We start from the raw sequence: 17875 nt of genomic DNA, 5'->3' as shown, positions 1-17875 counted from the left end.
TTGTCCCCCCAGCGTCCTTCATCACCAACTCTCTCTCTCTCCTGTTTAGAACCATGTTCTCAACAACAACAAAAACTAACCCTGCTCTGCATTGTGCCAGTTCAAGTGATTTAATTTTTTTCTCCAACACAGACTGCAGAAGACAAAAGGGAAATAAATTATGCACTAAGTACTGTTCTTGGAATTGTTTCTTCCGCACTCTTGCTTCACTTTTTTCCTGAGGCTATTACCTTCTTCTCTCTGATAACCAGGCTACCTCTCCATAGTTCTTGATGACTTATACAGACGTCCAGGTCAGAGGGCGCCATCAGACCAGCGCTTAGGTAAGACGCCGTATTCTGCCACCTGGAGAAGAAAGAAAAAAAATCACTAAGTTAACTAATAAAGATTCATTTTTATTCCACACTCTTGATAATACTGAATAAAAATCCTGCTTCTTATTAAATCACCAACACAGACAACAGCAGTAATTCAGAGCTTAGAATTTGATCCAGATATATTTACCTTAACTAAAAAGAGAGCTTCTATTGAGATACATCACTAATAGCCGCCACCTGCTCATATTTACTCTTCTAAGACCCCCTAGTGGTGAGCTGGGAGCATTTAACAAACAACAATGCATGTTAATTTACACTACACTGTTGTATTCCCTGCATTTTGAGCAACCTTTGATTGTTCACATCAGTTGTTAATGCTAAACTTATCACAGCATGTTGTCATACATAAACTTCCAACCCTGTGTCTGTATCTCTTTTAGGAAGGTTCTTTGGTGAAAGCATTATTATGAAGTTAGATTAGTAAATCGTAGATATCATACTAGATTGCTTTTAAAGTGTATTCATCATTTGCTTAATGAGAATTTAATGCATGTGTTTGATTCATCTCCTCACCCAGTGGTGTGCTCAGTGACCACAGTGATGTTAGCAGCGTGCCAGCAGGACATGTGTTTGAGCGCTCCCAGCAGAGGCAGCAGGTCTTTAATAGGCGGGGATTGCTCTGCAGAGCCCAGCACCAACACATCCAGCAAGGCTTTACCTGAAGGGGGACAAAAAGTGGGATAAATCAAAGAGGAATTCATTCAACTGTTTCTTTCTTCCTCTTCTTAGAAGTGCATGTCCCTCCTCCTCATGTGCGGGTCAATACACTAAGCTGGTAGCCTCACTGATGCCGTCTTTTTTTTTTAATAAGGAGTAAGATTTATACATGTGCGGTGCTAAATATCCAGATCTCTGCAAGTGAAGTAGGAATCCAGAACTGACTCTCGGTCCTCAGGGCAGCTACAGATGGAGGATGACCGTTCCTGAACTCCTGTGGAGGTGGTGAGCTAAGAAATGCTCTTTAAGTGAAATATTGCCTCAGGAGGCTTTCTGAGAAGCGGTCCGAGCAGAAGTATCCCATCTTCCCCAGTGGTGAGTGCACATGTTTGAAGTACACTCGGCCACCTTTTTCTGAAAGACTGCAGCAGCAGGCAGGTTTTCAGACTGTAATTGCTTGAATTTGGAACGGCTCTTTGTCACACAGCTGAGGAGTTTGGCTTATGCAAACAGATTTTAATACCTCATTACTGGAAGCTTTTGGGCAAAGACAAAAATCTGACTTGAGACACTGTTTCATGCAGTAAACGTACTTACTACGCTGCCTCACCAATTCAGTCATTCAGTCAACTATTACCTTGTTATTTTCCTCATTAAAGCAAAAAAAAAAAACAGAAACTGCTGAGCTTGAGCTTTCCTGAAGTGACTTTCTAAACACCCACAATCACCTGAGAGGAACTGCATCGAAGGATTTTGGATAAAACAACCAAAGATGGAATAAATGTGCCTTTAATTCATTTCCTGTTTTAAATTGTTCCTACATTTCTTTTCAAAACATTGACAGTCTCAGTGAGCATAGAGTTCGCAGCTTCATTATGGCAGCTTTAAAATGATAAGATGATGTCCATTTGTATGTAAAGAAAGAGATGGTCAACAGTACCTGGAGGCGGCAGCTTGTCTGTCAGGAGATGCAGTCCATCTGCAGCCTCGTCTAACAGCCTGTTCAGAGAAGAGAAAACGATCAGAACAGACGAGACTCAAAGGTCTACTGGATGAAATGCAACACTTTGATTCTTAGAGACATATAATGTTCTACACTTATTATTGTCTCTTGATACCCATGTCTTTTAACCTAAACATTACCAATCTGTCTTGAAATCTTATTACTGATGTAACTGTTTTCCAGTTGATCAAAAGTGAGATGATCCTTTATAATCTTGTGTTACCTTCATTCACTTCACTCAGTACCATCACTAATGACACTTTAACATTTCATATCAACTTCTTACTAACTGCAACAGTGAACAGAAAAGAGATCATGCTGCTCATAAAAAGAACAGAAAACATCATCTGTTGCTCACTCTGTCAGTATGGGCTGCTCCTGCGAATCCTGATTACTGAGAAAACTGAGACATGACTCTATAGCAGAGGGCGTCTCCTCCTCGCTGTCCGTTTTGTGATGGCCTGTCCTCAGCTCCTCCCAGTCTGAGCTGCAAAACTACAAAACAGGTGATAGAAATCTCCTTCTTCAATATTCATGAATTCAAGTCTGTATGTATTTTCTCCTTAAACGACATCATCAAAAAACCCAACAACAATACAACTTCTTGAACATAAATACTGCTGGTCATCATTTAATTAACTTAAATATGTTATTGAGAAAGTGTACACCTAGCTGGGATTAAAAACACAGATTGGAGGAATACAGATTTTTGTCATCTATTTTGTAAAGTTTGGTCAGCGACTCTCACTTCATCAGAAATTGGGAATGTAGCCATTTATAGTGCAAGTTTCCTAGTTCCTCTAGCTCTTTGTTCAGTACCTTTATCGAAAGCAAAACTTTCCTACATGTTTCAAACATCTCACCTGTGTTACTTCTTGGATAGCCTGAACAGCAAAGTGCCACCTCTGAGTTGAAGGGCTGCCACTGAGAGAACAAGCTGGTAAAACATGCAGAGAGGGAGAAGAGTTAGGCAGAGAAATAAATAATGAAACATGAAAATCAGATAAGTATGGAGATAGTTTCAAAGTTACTGTACCTGGAAACACAGAGGTCCCTCTCTTTGATCCCTGACATGAGATGTCCAGAACTCTGTCATAAATGTGTCTCACTGGCTGCAGACCTGTGAATAACTGAGCTGTCAGGCTTCATGGTGATCAGGCTAACACTTTATTTTATTCCCAATAAAAAGGTACAACAATCATTTGCACGGACAATATGAGCTGCAATGCGTGAGACTTATTCATATCAGGAAACAAACTAGACAGAAGTCATTTTAACATAGTAACACAGGTATAATGTCTCAACAGGGACACTTACACCCTGTCTTATAAAAACTTGTCTTAGCATTGTGTAAGTTAGCAGAGTGAGTTGGAACTAATACTTACATTTAAAGTCTTCTGCAAGGTCTTCATCCGTTTGGCAGAATGATATAACCAACACGTACCGGTCCATGTCGTGTAAACACTAGTATATTTCCATTTATTGACTCTTTCGATGAATTCTCCTTCAGTCGAGCACAACAATGTTTCGCGCACTGTCAAATTTCCCACCACTCTTCTTCCTCTGCTATTTGTAACACACATTTGGGGTTGACAACAGACTCCACCGCCCCCTAGTGGATAGAAAATGAAGTACTGGACTTACAGGATGATTGATGATAACCAGTTTACCCACCGTACAGTCTGTGTGAGCTACCCAGTGTGCTCTAAAAAGATTCCATATTATAAGGCTCTGGTGTATGCTTATGGTCTATGCAAAAACCAGTTTGCCTCTGAGTGAATGGTGATGCAAACATCCACAAATTGCTGTGTTTAGTCTTATGTCATCTTCTTTTGTGGTACAAAGTTATGTGATTTTACTTCCCAGCTAAAAACAAAGAGAAAACACTTTGAAAGTACACTTAACACTTTACCTTGTGTTTGTCCTGACACACTTTAAAATGTTGTTATTATTTGTACCTAACTTATAAAAATGTCCCCTCTGAAATAATTTAATTAAAAAAAAATGAAGCCACTGAAGCAGGACAGGAATTTATTTAAATACACTTTGTAAGAACAAAATTATTTACATAATCACACAATGAAATGTTGCCCTTATAGCGATTCATAATTACAGAGTAGCTGACAAAAATCTGAGTTCATTTTTAATAATGATCAATTCATTTTCAAAAAATCCTGATTTTATCATCACACCATTATATTTATTTTGCTTTCTTTTTGTAAACTTGTTTACTGATACCCAAAGCTCAGCTGTCTTATATTCTCATGGTAGCATTATTAGTTGATTTCCACAGTGTGCTCCTGGACGTAGACGATATAGTGGTGGGTGTTTTCTCCCTGAGTTAGGACTGTCAGAGCCTCAAGGCCATGTGCATCCTCCACCACCATCACCTGGTCGCCAGTTACATCCCCATCAGCATTCACCACCATCACCTGGTCACCAGTCAGACCCCCGTCTGTGTTCACCACCATCACCTGGTCACCAGTCAGACCCCCGTCTGTGTTCACCACCATCACCTGGTCACCAGTCAGACCCCCGTCTGTGTTCACCACCATCACCTGGTCACCAGTCAGACCCCCGTCTGTGTTCACCACCATCACCTGGTCACCAGTCAGACCCCCGTCTGTGTTCACCACCATCACCTGGTCACCAGTTAAACCCTCATCTGCGTTCACCACCATCAGCTGGTTGCTGCAGTCGCCAACTTCCTGCTCATCAGCCACCTGCAACTACAGCCACAACTCAACATCACTACATTGGTTCAATCACTGTAGACTTTACGGGGAAGTGGTTTGAAGTTGTTACCTGTTGTACCACCGTAACAGTGCCAGGAGCCATGGCAACCATGGAGGTGACGGCGTCGTGAGTCTCTGAACTGAACTCAGTGATATGCTGGATATCGACTAAACACAGAAAACACAATTAAAAAAAAGTGACGAGCAGCAGTTCAATTTCTAAAAGAAAAACACAAAAAGAAAAACACATGTCTGTTGGTTTGAATGAGTCTGGTGTTCACTGTATGTTAATAACTGGTTTTGTTACCGTTTTCCTGCAGGGCGTCTACAGGTATTTCTGTCAGCTGGTCTTCATTCTCCACAGTCACATACTGAGCCTCTACTGCCTCTCCAACCTGATAGATATTTTAAAAAAGAAGAAAGAAAATACATGTTTCTTCCCTTTTTTGTATCTTCTCCTTTCTTTCATTGGGTTCTTATTTTTTACATTTTGGTTTCATACATACCTATACATAAAGCATGTTTTCTCCTCTTTCTTCTCATTTACAGGAGTTAATTGCACATGTTCTATATTTTTTGTAGTACACTACCGTTTAAAACATTTCTTTGGTCGGATGTATGTCGCTATATAATGATGTACTTCCATGAACTGTGAACCCTGATGAAAGCTCTGATGAAGTGCAACGCTTCAGTCTGCCTCACATTTTTAACTTTACCTGTAGCCATGAATTAATTAACTTTTGTAACGGATAAGAGTGCCTTGGATATCTTTTTGTTTTTTCGCCTACTTTACTCTCCAGACTCAAGAGGATTTTTTTAATTTAAGTGATAAACACATCAAGCTTATTTTTTTCACTGGATATTCATTCATATGGTTTATGATTTTGAAAATATTGGCCATGACAAATATAATAATTAGAACTTGTACAGTATCCTTACACAGTTGAGCTAGCAGATTTTTTTCTTTGATTCATTTAAGAGCAATATTAATATTTCTAAATTTAAAAAAGGATTGAACTGCAATTCATTTGAATACTCTACTCTAATTGTTCAGAGAAATTGTGAACATTCTTAGAAGTACTTTATGTGACTGTAATCATGCTAATGATTTATGAAGTATTTCTAGTTGTCCAGATAGATAGTTATTAGCTGAAGTACTAAAAAAACATTCTTCACGTAATAATAATGGTGCTCATGGTGAGACATGGTGTCACAAAAGGGATTAAAATCATCTGGCGATCATGAATCTCTCCACAAAATTTGTTGCCACTCAATTGACTTGATGTTGAAATATTTGATGTATTAATTGAAGACTTTTATCCATTTGTTGTCCTGAGTGAAAGTCTTTTAAGGTATCATCACTATCATAAATGTCTGTACAAATGTTTTACAGAAATCCAGTCAATAATTGTTGGTTGAGGTATTTCTGACCTACAGCCATGTCAGTGTTTGAAAAAAAAACAACAAAGCCATTTCCCCCCCTCTTTTTTCTCTGTATATGTTTCTACTGTTTACCTCCCAGGTGCCTTCCACCACTTTCAGACTGTGTTTGCTCCTCATGTGGCGGTTCAGCTCCCACTTTGTGCCATAAACGTATTCACACTCAGGACACTTCATTCCACCTAAACACAGACACACACATAAAAGCTTTGTGAGGTTATTCTGACCACACTTCATGATCTGTATAAGTCTGATTTTGCATGAAAGAAACAGAATAGTTAGAGTTGTTACACTTAGATAGGTAAACATGCATTTATTAATACACACAGTAAATCATTAACTCCTACTACCGCCTTCGCTATCCTGCTACAGTTCTTCTAAGAAACAAGAACTTGGCAGAAAGAGAGCAGAGATCAGACCTTGCTGTTTCAAAGTGTCAGAGTCCAGCAGTCCAGGTCCAGCATTTTCATATTTCTGGTCCGGGTGTTTCAGCTTGTAGTGTCGCTTCAGAGGACGAGCGATGTTACAGGAGTAGTGGCAGTGGGCACAGCGAAATGGCTGCATTCATGTATACAACATAACATGAAATCAACACAAATAAAAATTACTGTGAGTCAATATTTAATTTGAAGTACTAAATTAGTTCTTTGAATGTGAAGTTTGTTACTGGATGGATTCATTTAATTTAATTAAACACATGAATGCAGGTTGTAAAAGTGCTGTACTTAAGCAAACAGGAGTTTAGTTGTCCTGAATAATGTCCACGATATGTCAGATAAATTATGCATGATTAACTGAAAAAATCACATTTTGAGCCCAACAGTGGAAAAATGAAATTAAGAAAGATAGTTTAAAATCATTCCAGATTAAAATCTCTAAACAAAGAAAATGAAAAAGGCTGTAATACAATGTATTCCTACTAGTATTTTAACATTCAAACAGAAGTATAGTTTAAGGGTATTTCTACATAAAGTGGGTGTAAGGTGTGTGTGTGTGTGTGTGTGTGTGTGTGTGTGTGTGTGTGTGTGTGTGTGTGTGTGTGTGTATTCTGACCTTATACTCGGCGTGTTGCTCCATGTGTCTGAGCAGGTAACGTTTTGAGGCCGAGGTGTGGTCGCACTGGGAACATTGAAACTGTTTGCCTGAAAACACACAGCAGAGTCGATTTTATTTATAATCCCTTTTAATTTCATCAGACATGTGATAGTCTGGCAGCTCTTCTGTGACACAAAACCTAATATCAGTGAAACCATAGAAACGAGTAAATAGCCAGAACTTAATCAGTGACATCATCAACGACAGACTAGCGTGTACAAACCTTCATCATTGTGGCTCAGCCTGTGGCTCCTCAGGGTGAGTTTAGATTTGAACTTTTTGCCACACAGATCACACAGGTGACTTCTGTCAGTGTTGTGCCGGTTCATGTGAGCCCTCAAGTTACTGCTGCTGCGGCTCGCATAGTCACACATAGAGCAAAGGTAGGGCTTCACACCTGTACAGAAGGACACAGGCGAATAAAGACAGGGAAAAGAGCAGAAGCATACTCACAATGATTAAAGAGAGTGTTAACATGTGCAAAAATATCACATTTGAGTGACAACCTCACTTCATTGTGTTAAGGCGCTTACACTGGCCTTCAGCTGTATGTGAGCAGCCAGCAGCGAACAGTATTGAAAATTCAAAGGGACAACGACGGTTTTAAAAGTAAAGCAAGAAAACAAAGCTGTGAACACAAAGAGCATGTTCATTTCAGGGTTTCTTTTGGTAAACGCTGTTTCACAGAGACCTTCAGACAAGGACAGAGGGGAAGAGGAGAGTGAGGACATATTTCATCTTTCAGGGCGAAACCATGAACATTACAACTATTAAAGATTTATTTTCTGTATCAAATATTATCAGCTGAACCATGATGTCTTTTAAGAACAGCATTGATTGGAGTGCTACAGAAGCAAATAACAAAAGTCACACATTTTGCATGGAACAAAAACATTGAAAGACAAAAGTCCTTCAAAATAAAATGTAAAAGAAACAGTACATGTTCTAATTGTATATTACTTCTACCAATCTTTGTCACAACATTTTATATTTTCTCAACTTTGAGAAATCCATTAGCATCACTCTCATCATTTTACTAGAAACTTGACAATGGGGCCGATTTCCTTCAACAACATCTGCAGTGTTTTCTGTCTAGTCCGTCCTTCTGGAGGGCAACCAGAAAGAGGGACAGATGGAAGCTCATATTGCACATTAATCAGGCAGTGAAACATTGTGTGTGGGCTTTCCAAACTTGAGCTGTGTGTGTATGTGTGTGTGTGTGTGTGTGTGTGTGTGTGTGTGTGTGTGTGTGTGTGTGTGTGTGTGTGTGTGTGTGTGTGTGTGTGTGTGTGTTTGTCTGTATTAAAGGAAGAACACACCTTGATGTTCCCAGATGTGCCGCTGAAAGTCACTGCTGTTCTTTACAAAGTAGGAGTCACAGTAAGGACACTTCTCTGCTCGTTGCACCATCAGGCCTATACCCTGTGCAGGTAGTGAGTCTGTCCAACACAAACACACTCATTCAGACACGTGAAATCCAATTTGGAAATCTTAAAAAAAAAAAAATAATAAATAAACTGAATATGGGACACTGTAAAAATATTAGTGTGTTCCTTACCAGGGTGGGATGTTTTGATGTGGTGTTTGAGTCTGTGCTCTGGATAGCTCTGCTGACAGACAGGACAACTGACACTCTTCTTCTGTGGAAAAAAACCCCACAAGAAACAGACATGAAGATGTTTGACAAACGTCACCAAGGGAAGTCAAGTGTCAATGCTTCAACAGATTAAAGCGACCCTGAATACTGTATAGCTTTCTTTTATAGGGTTAAAATGTTCAACAGACACACGTAAAGTGACAGAGGCACACTGGATAAAACATTTTATCTAAAGCCCCCTCTCAGGTCACAGCGAAAGGATTATTAGTCCTCAGAGGTGATCTAGTGGATTAATCACTCTATCTTCTGTAGAAGTGCTGGACTGAAGGTCAGATACGTGTATGAACTTTTAAGGCCACCTCTGGGGCAGCAGTGGTCTAGCAGTAAGGTTGCGCCCCATGCATGGAGGCTGTAGTCCTCCGAGGGGGCATAGCAGGTTTAATTCCAACCTGTGGCTTCTCTCTCTCTCTCTCTCTCTCTCTCTCTCTCTCTCTCTCTCATCTTTCCACTGTCCTCTCTAATAAAAGGCATAAAACTTTCCATGTGGTTTGTTACCTTTCCTTTGTGCGTCTTCACATGGGCCTGTAGTTTGTATTTGTCAGGTGTGGTGTACGTGCAGTCTGGACTGGAACAAGCCAGCTGCATGCCGCTGTGCTTCTGGATCTGGTGCCGCATCAAAGCGCTTTTGGTGATGGTGGAATAGCTGCACTTTGAACAGTAATGCAAGTGCTCCTTGGTGTGTGTGCGTATATGAACGTTATGGTGGACGTTGTACATGAACAGTTTACCTATGAGGCAGACGTAAAAGTTGAATTAGAACTTGTAGATGTGCTCAATCAAGACAGGGGATAATTATTAAGTAATTAAAAAAGAGGAGTAAATAAAATAAAAAGGACAAAACGACAGCATTTTCTGAAGGACGTGGCGTGATCTCACCGCAGTATTGACATTCTAGTTCTCCGTAAATCTTCCTGAGACGTTGGAAAGACTGGATGTTAAGCCGAGTCTTCTGGATGGACGACAGCACCTGCTGGAACGCGCTCTCATGGGGAGCTTCAGACACCTACACACAGGAACCATAGAAGAAGTCAGAACCACAATGAGCAGAAGGGAGGAGTCCAAAATCTGATCTCAAGAGGAGATGAAATGAGGATTAAAAGTAGAAAGAGTTACGTGTTCAGACACACAAAACATTGTACAGCACCCTTAATATAAAAAGTCAGGAGTAACATGCAATAATGTTATGGCTTCCATTAAAGAACGTATGGTTGCTTATAACGACAGTTCACTTGCACTCTAAGCTGAGACTGTTGTCTTTCTCCTGTGTGTTGATGTCTTCAATTTACCCTTTCTGAATTTGATGTTTGTGCTTCTCCCCTCAAATCACACAAGAATGTATTTCCTGCTGAAGAAGAAGTGTTTGTGATCTCCTCAGCGCTGCGTGTGTTTTCATGAGTCCTGCCCTCTAAGAGAGGCTTCTGGGTGCTCTCTGCTGGTAAGACCGAATGCGCGTTGTGTTCAGCTGCAGGAGTGTGTGAGTCCACCATGTCGTCCCGTGACTCCCCCCTCCCTGTTGCTTCATCCCGTCCCTCTGTGGATGTTCTGGTTTCCATAGAAACAACTTGCAGTTCTTGTTGTGCACTTTCGTTTTCTAATCCGCCGCTTCTCCCTTTCGTCTCCTCTATCACCTTCTCTTCTTCCACACTTTGATCCTGAGGTTTAGCTTGTTCTTCCTCCTCCTTCTGTTCCTTATTTTCACCCGCCGCTACACCCAACCTCTCCCCTTCCTCTGCTTTCCACACCTCCTCTCCTACACCTTGTCCTCTACCCTCCTCTCTCGCCCCTCTTTCTTCTCCATCGTGCTCTGTCCTGCGTTTGTTCTCCTTCCCGTCCTCTGTATCCTCCCTCTCCTCATTCCCCCACATGTCTCCTCCAGGCTGCGTCAGACAGTAGCTGTTGTTGATGCAGTCGCCGAAGGTCGCCTCCTGGTCCAGCTCAGGGTGCGTCTCTGCCAGGTGACTCTTCAGTGTCAAAGAGCTCACAAACGTCCTGTCACACACACAGCAGACATACAGGAAGAGGTGCTTCCTGACATGAGCAGCGAGGGCGGACATTTTGGTTGCAGCGTGGTCACAGAGTAGGCAGGCGAAAGGCCGCAGAGGTCCGTGAACCAACAGGTGGCGTTCCTGCTCGAGCTTGTTCTTAAAGCGACGGTTACATGTGGGACAGTAGTAGAGGAGCTGCCTGAGGACCTGACGAGTCTTTAATCTGGGGAAGATTAGCAGGGCACTTGTTTTAGGAGGTTGTTAGGATTGATCAGATAAAAAGATGTACACATGGAGATCAAACCTGAACGTCTGGTAGCTCTTTTGGACAGCAGGGTCTTTCAGGTTGTGTCGTTCCTCCATGTGCTTCAGCAGGTTCTTCACATCGGAGTATTTACTCTGACAGAAGCTGCAGTGCTGCTTCACCTTCAGATGGACTCGCTCTACGTGGACCTGGGATTTCAGAAATACAGAACTCATGTTGCAACAACTAAAAGAATGCATAATCTGATCCTCTATATCTGGAAGAAAACTATAACTATAACACAGAAACTGCTTCTTATTTTTATTTGATGAGTACAAACAAACAAAAACACAGCTACAAACGAAACATAAAAATATATTGACAGACTGTCATTTCAGTACACTTTGCTCTGAACAACACAATGAATGAATAACAACACCTTAAGGTGTCCCTGGCTGAGGCAGGTAAACGGACAGTGTGGGCAGCTGAACTTCTCTCCTGTGTGCTTCCTCAGGTGAACGTTCAGGTTGCCTGAAGGGAAAAAAACATTGAAAGTAAGGGTGCTAGCTCAGTCGGTGGAGCAGGAGGCCCATATACAGGCTGTAGTCCTCGACTAATCGACTCTCAGCCACGACCACTTAATCCATATCTACCCCCCACCCCTCAGCTGTCCTGCCAATAAGGCAAAATGACAAAAAAATGGTAGGAAGGTAAGCAGCTAAAAAACAAATATGACATAGGTTTTTATCTATGCATTAGATAAGTAGAAGTTACTTTTGCCATTAACTTCCACTACTTCAATAATGCTTGCTTGATATCTCCAAATTTCCTTCTGGACACTGTTCAAGCCTGATGTTTGTTATAATCAGTACATTATTATATTTAGCATTTGTAGGTATTATTGAAAGTTCACAAAAAGCAGTTTAGACAACAGATCCCCGAGTCTGGACCGACCTTTGATGGCTGATGCGTAGTCACAGTGTGGACACTGAAACGGTTTCTCCTGGGTATGCGTCCTGAGGTGGGAAATCAGTGTGTGTCTGAATTTGAAGATCTTATTACAGAACTCACATGAGTAGATCTTCAGCTTGCTCTGGTGTAAACTGGGAGACAGAGAAAGAAACCATTTCATACACCAGTGGACCAGTTGATTCTGTGTCGTTGCTTGTCGAGCAAATAATAAAGACGATCTGCTCTGACTCCTGCAGGCTGCACTCATAACAGAATTTCCAATAAGAAAAAAAAATGAATTACTTTTCAAAAAGTCACAAAGCAGTACAAAACAAATAAAACACATCTTTTCTGTCAGATTTTACGATGAGATTATTTTTGAATTACAGAATTGGATTGGAGCGACAGCTTCTATAAATAACATTATGATGAAACATTCAATATAAAAAACTCCTACAGTACTTGGGAGCATTTTGCTTTATAGAATATTCTTGGAAGCATCTGCGTGTTGTTGATGTTGATGTTGTTGTTGTTGTTGTTGTTGTTGATGTTGTTGTTGTAGTAGGGTTTGTGTTAGAACTGGGAAAGAGAACAAAGGGATTAGACTACCAGCAGCAGAACATGAACATCATAAATGTACATAGATAAGACAGCGCTCATTGAATATAAGTAGAAGTGTAGACTTGTTGACAATGAACTTTTATTTATAACATTCCTTTGTGTGATCATTTCAAATAATTAAACGGAGGTGGGCTTTTTCTCCTACCTGGCGTCCTGATCAGTTTTCGGGTTGCCTTCGCAGCCAGCAGCTTCATGTGTCACGTCTTTAGAATGAATCTGGAAAAATGCAGACGTCTGACAGAGCGGGAAAAAAAAGACCATTAAATGAACCCCTTTAAAATTCAAAAATACATTCACAAAATATGGCATAATAATACATAACAATTACAGTTTGTTTAAATGATTTACTTTTAATGTAAATGTTTTGATTAGCAGTAAAGCAGCATCCCTGTGAATGTAGTTTTAAAAGAGAGTCTCTATGTACTGCTCGCTTAAAGGTTTGTGTAGTATCCTGATGAACTCCAACACTGGGTGTTAAAAAAATTAAAAATATTCTTGTCACAGCTGTGAGCAGCATAACAAATTTAATTCTACATTATTATAATATAATATTACATTACTATGTTGGGGCAGAGACATAAATCTCGTAGATCTTTAAAAAGCTTTTCAAACCAAATCTCAACAGCGGACAAAGCTTGTTTTCATGAGAGGAGTGAAGAAATGTCGTTGTTTTATTTCTCTGTACTACCTTGCTGACCTCAGGACGAGCTTGGTTGGCTGCAGACTCTGTTCCTGCTGAGCTTTCCTCTACTGGAACCATTTTAGTAACACCTAACAAATCAAAAGAAACACGCTTTATTAGTAAATCTATTCTTTACAAAAGGTCAATGTACTGTTGTTTTAAGGGAGAACGAGTGAGAAATAAATAATACAGCGCTAACCTGGAAGTGTGTCATCTTCTGTCAGAACAACACTGATGACTGACTTCTTCATTCCTTTTGCTGGGCCTCCCTCTTTGGAATTTCGACTCTGGCTGGCTCCCGGCGGTCGAGAGTTTTGCGTGTCTGCAATCAAAGAATGAGTCGCTGTATTTAGTAAAGATGCAATAAGGTTCGCTCTCTTCGTAAAATGAAATGTGATCTTACACTTACCCCTTTTTCTCTTGGTGCCTGGTCTTAATAAGTTTTGTTGCTTCTTGTTTGGATTTTCTCCCCCTGTATCCAAACTCTGTGAACCCTCCACACTTGCTTGACCACCATGGCTCCCTGAAAATGAAAGTATCTTTTTAAGAGAAGCACCTTGATTGCCAAGAGTAGTGATTATAGATTTGTTATTCCATACATTCTCAACATGAGTACCTAAAAAAAGAGGCTTTCAAGAATAAACACACTACAATTATGTTTAGGATCATTTTAAAGTTCATATTTCCTGCTTTTCTTCAGCCCCTCACCATTGTCCGCTCGGTCCTCCTCCTCTTCCTCCTCTCTCAGGCAGATGTGCTTGAGGATCTGCCGTCTGTTGCTGAACGAGCGATGACAGTTTCCACATTTCAGACCCAATATCCCATCATGGCTTTCACCTAACAGAACATTAAAAAAAAAGTGTCGGACTGCAGGGTGCAGATGATGTAAAAAATCATTGACTGTTAAAAGCTAACAGCACCGTATGTCTGCAGTACTCTGAACAACAGGTGTGGAAATGACAGAGAAACTCATGATACGATCTACACACATGGCCCATGGTAATGATAATATTACAATACAGAGATTCTGCAATACTTGATATATTGCAGGACAATCACAAAAATGAACCACCTTGATATAAGGACGAGCAGGATGAATGTATTGATTCACTGGAGTTAGGTGTCAGTTTCACCTTCTTTCCATGGCCAATTAACACCTGACACATTTCTCTTATTCATATCATACGCACCACTGTGAGTAGTTGTGAAGTGGTGACATGTTGAGCAAAATACCAGGGAAATCTGTTCAGAGCACTGTGTTTTTCAATTATAAAATCATTATTAGGCACCAGCAGGGTGATAATTGAATCACACGTGTCAGGAAGACGATATATTGCTGTATCCATATTTTGTCCCTTGTCTAATATAGTATATTTAACTGTCGTTGATATCTCGTGTGTGTTTGGACTTTGTGCCGACTGTCACTCAATCAGAAAGGCTGTATTTTTATTGTTATTAAACTCCAAGTTACCTTTTCTCATGCAGAGAGAACTAATCGGGTCCTCTCTGTGAAAAATGAAGAATAATAAGATACACATAAAAAACAGAGAAACAGAACTACCTTCTTTTGGGCTACGTTCTCCGTCTCCCTCCTTCTTTGTTTCCTCTTCTTCTCTCTGAACATTCTTCTTTGAAGAATGAGAGTCTGCCTTGTCCTCTTTTGAAACTGAGCGAACATTCTTAGAGCCTTTGGGTCGTCCTCGTTTTCGTTTCACAGGACTATCTGTGGGCCGAAAGAGAAGAACAGAGAAAATATGTAATAAAAATAATTCATATATATTCTGTTTTTATTATCGTTTTTTCCCCAACAGGATTCTGTGATTGTAATTCTAGCAAGGACGCCCTTGTCTGACCTGTATGTGTCTCTGCAGGCTCTCCTACAAGGGGTTGCAATGCAATGATGATGTCATCAGGAGGCTCCTGCTGAGGATGCAGGAGAGAGCAATGGGCCAGCAGCTGAGAGCGACAAGGGGAGAAGATGTTGCACAGCTGACACATAAACACAGAACCAGCTGGAGAGGCAGAGAGAGGGGGTAAGGGGCCAGAGGGGTAAAGAAAAAAGAGAAATGTCATTTAGTTTCATTTAGTGATTAACATAATCTTCTGCTTTGAATTGAAGCGGTCATTAAGTTGTTATTGATAACTATACTATGTATTCCAGACTCCACCCTCCAGTCCACACATCTATAAAATGTCAGGGAAGCTTAAATCTAAAGTGCCACAAAGACAACTGCATGTGTGGACTACTTAAACTAGTTTCACTATAGTTCAATCTAAATCAAACTGTCGAAAATGTTCAGAAAAAAAGTTAATCTGCATTTGAATGATACAGGACCATGAGTTTTGGATTCTCTCACAATAAATATGTATTAATTCCAAATAATTTTCATTCCCTCAGAATATTTTTTTTAATCTGAGCTTTTTATTTGTGCCCAGCTGCCTCGAGCAGAGCGCTTTAGTAAATGTAAACTTAAATGGTTCTAAGACTCAGAAGAGTCTCCAGAAGAAAGCAGTATTACAATTGCAGTGATATAGATGGATGTATTAAAAATCCAGAAAGCAATAAAGTAGGTACTACTGAACTAAGAACATGATATTTGCGTCTACAGTCAGAGAATGATCAATGTAATCGTAACTATTAAATAAAGAAGAGACAATAGTTCTAGTATTAATACAAACTGGGAAACGTCACTGTACATTGTAAATAAGCGTCTTTTGTCAACAAAAAAATACACACTACCAGTCAAAAGTTCTGACACACAACAGTAACAGTATTATCAGTAATTCAGTATACTATATATTCCTATAATACGGCTGCTGTAAGCTGTATGTAGGACACACCAACTAGTCGAAGGGTTTTTCTTTATTTCTACAATTTTCCACATTTTAGAATAATAGTAGATATTAAAAAAATAAAAAATAAACATTTCATTTCATTTTAGTTTAGTTTTTGAAAGAAATGCATACATACAGGCTTCAACTTCACTATTTCTATAAGAAACACGTCAAACGTTTAAGCAAAAACCTTTCAGATCAAAATGTTTTTAGGATAAGAACACAATCAGGTGTGTCGAAACAATCGACTGATATATATATATATATATATATATATATATATAGTAACAATAAGTTTAAGTAACCATTTATTTTTCTTCACAACGAACCTCAAATTAAAACATAATATTATAATAATATAACATCATATTTTTAAATGTTTGCTGTGATCATGCAGCAGCATTGATTTACTTTATTCATAACAGTCATTGTGTCTTTCTCTTAACTTAAATGGTATCTGTCTTCTTTATAGACTTATCAGTTCAGTTAAATGTGAACTGTAAAGGTTAATATAAAAACAAGCATTTCACAGGTGAAACATGTTTTTATTATGTTCATTTTTAATAAAATAACAATGACGTCACAATAAATAGCTTTTGAAATCCAACTTGTTCAGAATCAAGCAGACATCGAGCAAACATAAAGATAGAAATACTAACAATGTGAGGGAATGCGAAACACACTGAGAGGTAAACATATATACCTATACTTATACTTATATATATAAATATTAGGTGACGCAGAAATATTACGGGCTAACGGAAAAGGTGTAAAATAAGCCCTCAAAAAGTCTTCTTCAGAAATGTTCATCCATTTTTCCTGAGTTTGTTCCTTTTTCTGCTTTTCTTTTCGTTATGAAATGTACTCAGTTGAACAATAATGCACTCATTACACAGCATGCATGCGTGAAGTTAGTAACACCCATGTTTATTTTGTTTCGGCTCAAATTAACATGAAGACCTCACAAACATATTCGAGTTGAAGCTAACTCACCTGCTTTCTGTCCGTCCATCGCTGCAGCGTCAATACAACAAAACGACAGTAATCTATACGTGTATTTGGCGCAACTGACAAATGAAATGAAACTCTAAATTTGGATTTAGAAACATATTTATCTTAACGAAAATATAAATTTATGTCGAATCTGCCTCAAAAGTCCTTTCAGCTAGCGGAAGAGAACAGGACTCAGTAAAACTGAAGCCGACAGGGCAGCGCCCCCTGTGGTAGGAGGACTGCACCGCGGCTGTCAAGATAGCTGAAGCATTGACATTATTTTCCTAAAAGCAACAGATTCTGCTCATGGATATCTTTCTTAAAATGTGTATTCACTGTCTATTGTTTCGAAAGCCATCTCTAGTATTGTTTTAGCCGACTACAGTATGTTTTAGTCTAAAACAACAAACTGTGTTTATGACTGGTTAAAGACTTATGTTGAAGGCAAGAAAACTAAAATGCATTGAAAAGGATATTTGTTCATTTATGCTTTTTTTAATTGTGTAATGCTAACTCCACATGAATGATGTTTCTGCCACTAGCTGCAAGGAACAAAACTGTTTAGGTTATTGGTGGTAGACTATAAAGTATTTTTTTATT

The 17875-nt window shown here is 39.5% G+C and overlaps 2 protein-coding genes across 4 annotated transcripts in view; both read right to left on the bottom strand.

Moving 5' to 3' along the window:
* The window catches only part of mtbp (MDM2 binding protein), a 28852-nt gene extending 25260 nt beyond the window's left edge, over positions 1 to 3592 (bottom strand). For both annotated transcript variants that reach the window (XM_020655470.3, XM_029281539.2), the window contains exons 1-7: positions 3423 to 3592; positions 3074 to 3157; positions 2901 to 2974; positions 2396 to 2532; positions 1975 to 2033; positions 891 to 1035; positions 231 to 345 (exon numbers count right to left, since the gene is read on the bottom strand). In XM_020655470.3, the coding sequence (XP_020511126.2) occupies positions 231 to 345; positions 891 to 1035; positions 1975 to 2033; positions 2396 to 2532; positions 2901 to 2974; positions 3074 to 3157; positions 3423 to 3489 (681 nt within the window). In that variant the 5' untranslated portion in view covers positions 3490 to 3592. The remainder of the gene's footprint in view (positions 1 to 230; positions 346 to 890; positions 1036 to 1974; positions 2034 to 2395; positions 2533 to 2900; positions 2975 to 3073; positions 3158 to 3422) is intronic.
* Positions 3593 to 4051: 459 nt separating this feature from the next.
* On the bottom strand, positions 4052 to 17472 carry LOC110000234 (zinc finger protein ZFAT). 2 transcript variants are annotated; one of them, XM_020655457.3, is made up of 24 exons: positions 17276 to 17472; positions 15301 to 15459; positions 15009 to 15170; positions 14156 to 14284; positions 13857 to 13970; positions 13647 to 13769; positions 13454 to 13536; positions 12911 to 12999; positions 12607 to 12723; positions 12148 to 12296; positions 11633 to 11724; positions 11254 to 11402; positions 10251 to 11172; positions 9841 to 9967; positions 9460 to 9692; positions 8866 to 8947; positions 8627 to 8746; positions 7531 to 7704; positions 7266 to 7354; positions 6632 to 6770; positions 6288 to 6394; positions 5080 to 5167; positions 4843 to 4940; positions 4052 to 4766 (listed from the first exon to the last, which is right to left on the bottom strand). In XM_020655457.3, exons 1-24 carry the CDS (start codon positions 17292 to 17294, stop codon positions 4314 to 4316), a joined length of 4017 nt encoding a protein of 1338 aa, XP_020511113.2. In that variant the 5' UTR covers positions 17295 to 17472; the 3' UTR covers positions 4052 to 4313. The 2 variants fall into 2 exon arrangements, with proteins under 2 accessions (XP_020511113.2, XP_020511114.2); XM_020655458.3 differs by having other exon boundaries at positions 13463 to 13536.
* Positions 17473 to 17875: the final 403 nt, after the last annotated feature.

The sequence above is a fragment of the Labrus bergylta genome, chromosome 8, assembly GCF_963930695.1.
Source record: "Labrus bergylta chromosome 8, fLabBer1.1, whole genome shotgun sequence".
Classification (NCBI taxonomy): Eukaryota; Metazoa; Chordata; class Actinopteri; order Labriformes; family Labridae; genus Labrus; species Labrus bergylta.
This window is presented reverse-complemented; position numbering and strand designations above follow the sequence as displayed.

Coding starts and splice junctions, on each gene's coding strand:
- LOC110000234 (XM_020655457.3), bottom strand. Junction 13,000..13,453: donor CTCGTCCTGAGGTCAGCAAG/GTAGTACAGAGA, acceptor CCGCTCTGTCAG/ACGTCTGCATTTTTCCAGAT. Junction 8,747..8,865: donor CATCAAAACATCCCACCCTG/GTAAGGAACACA, acceptor TGTGTTGGACAG/ACTCACTACCTGCACAGGGT.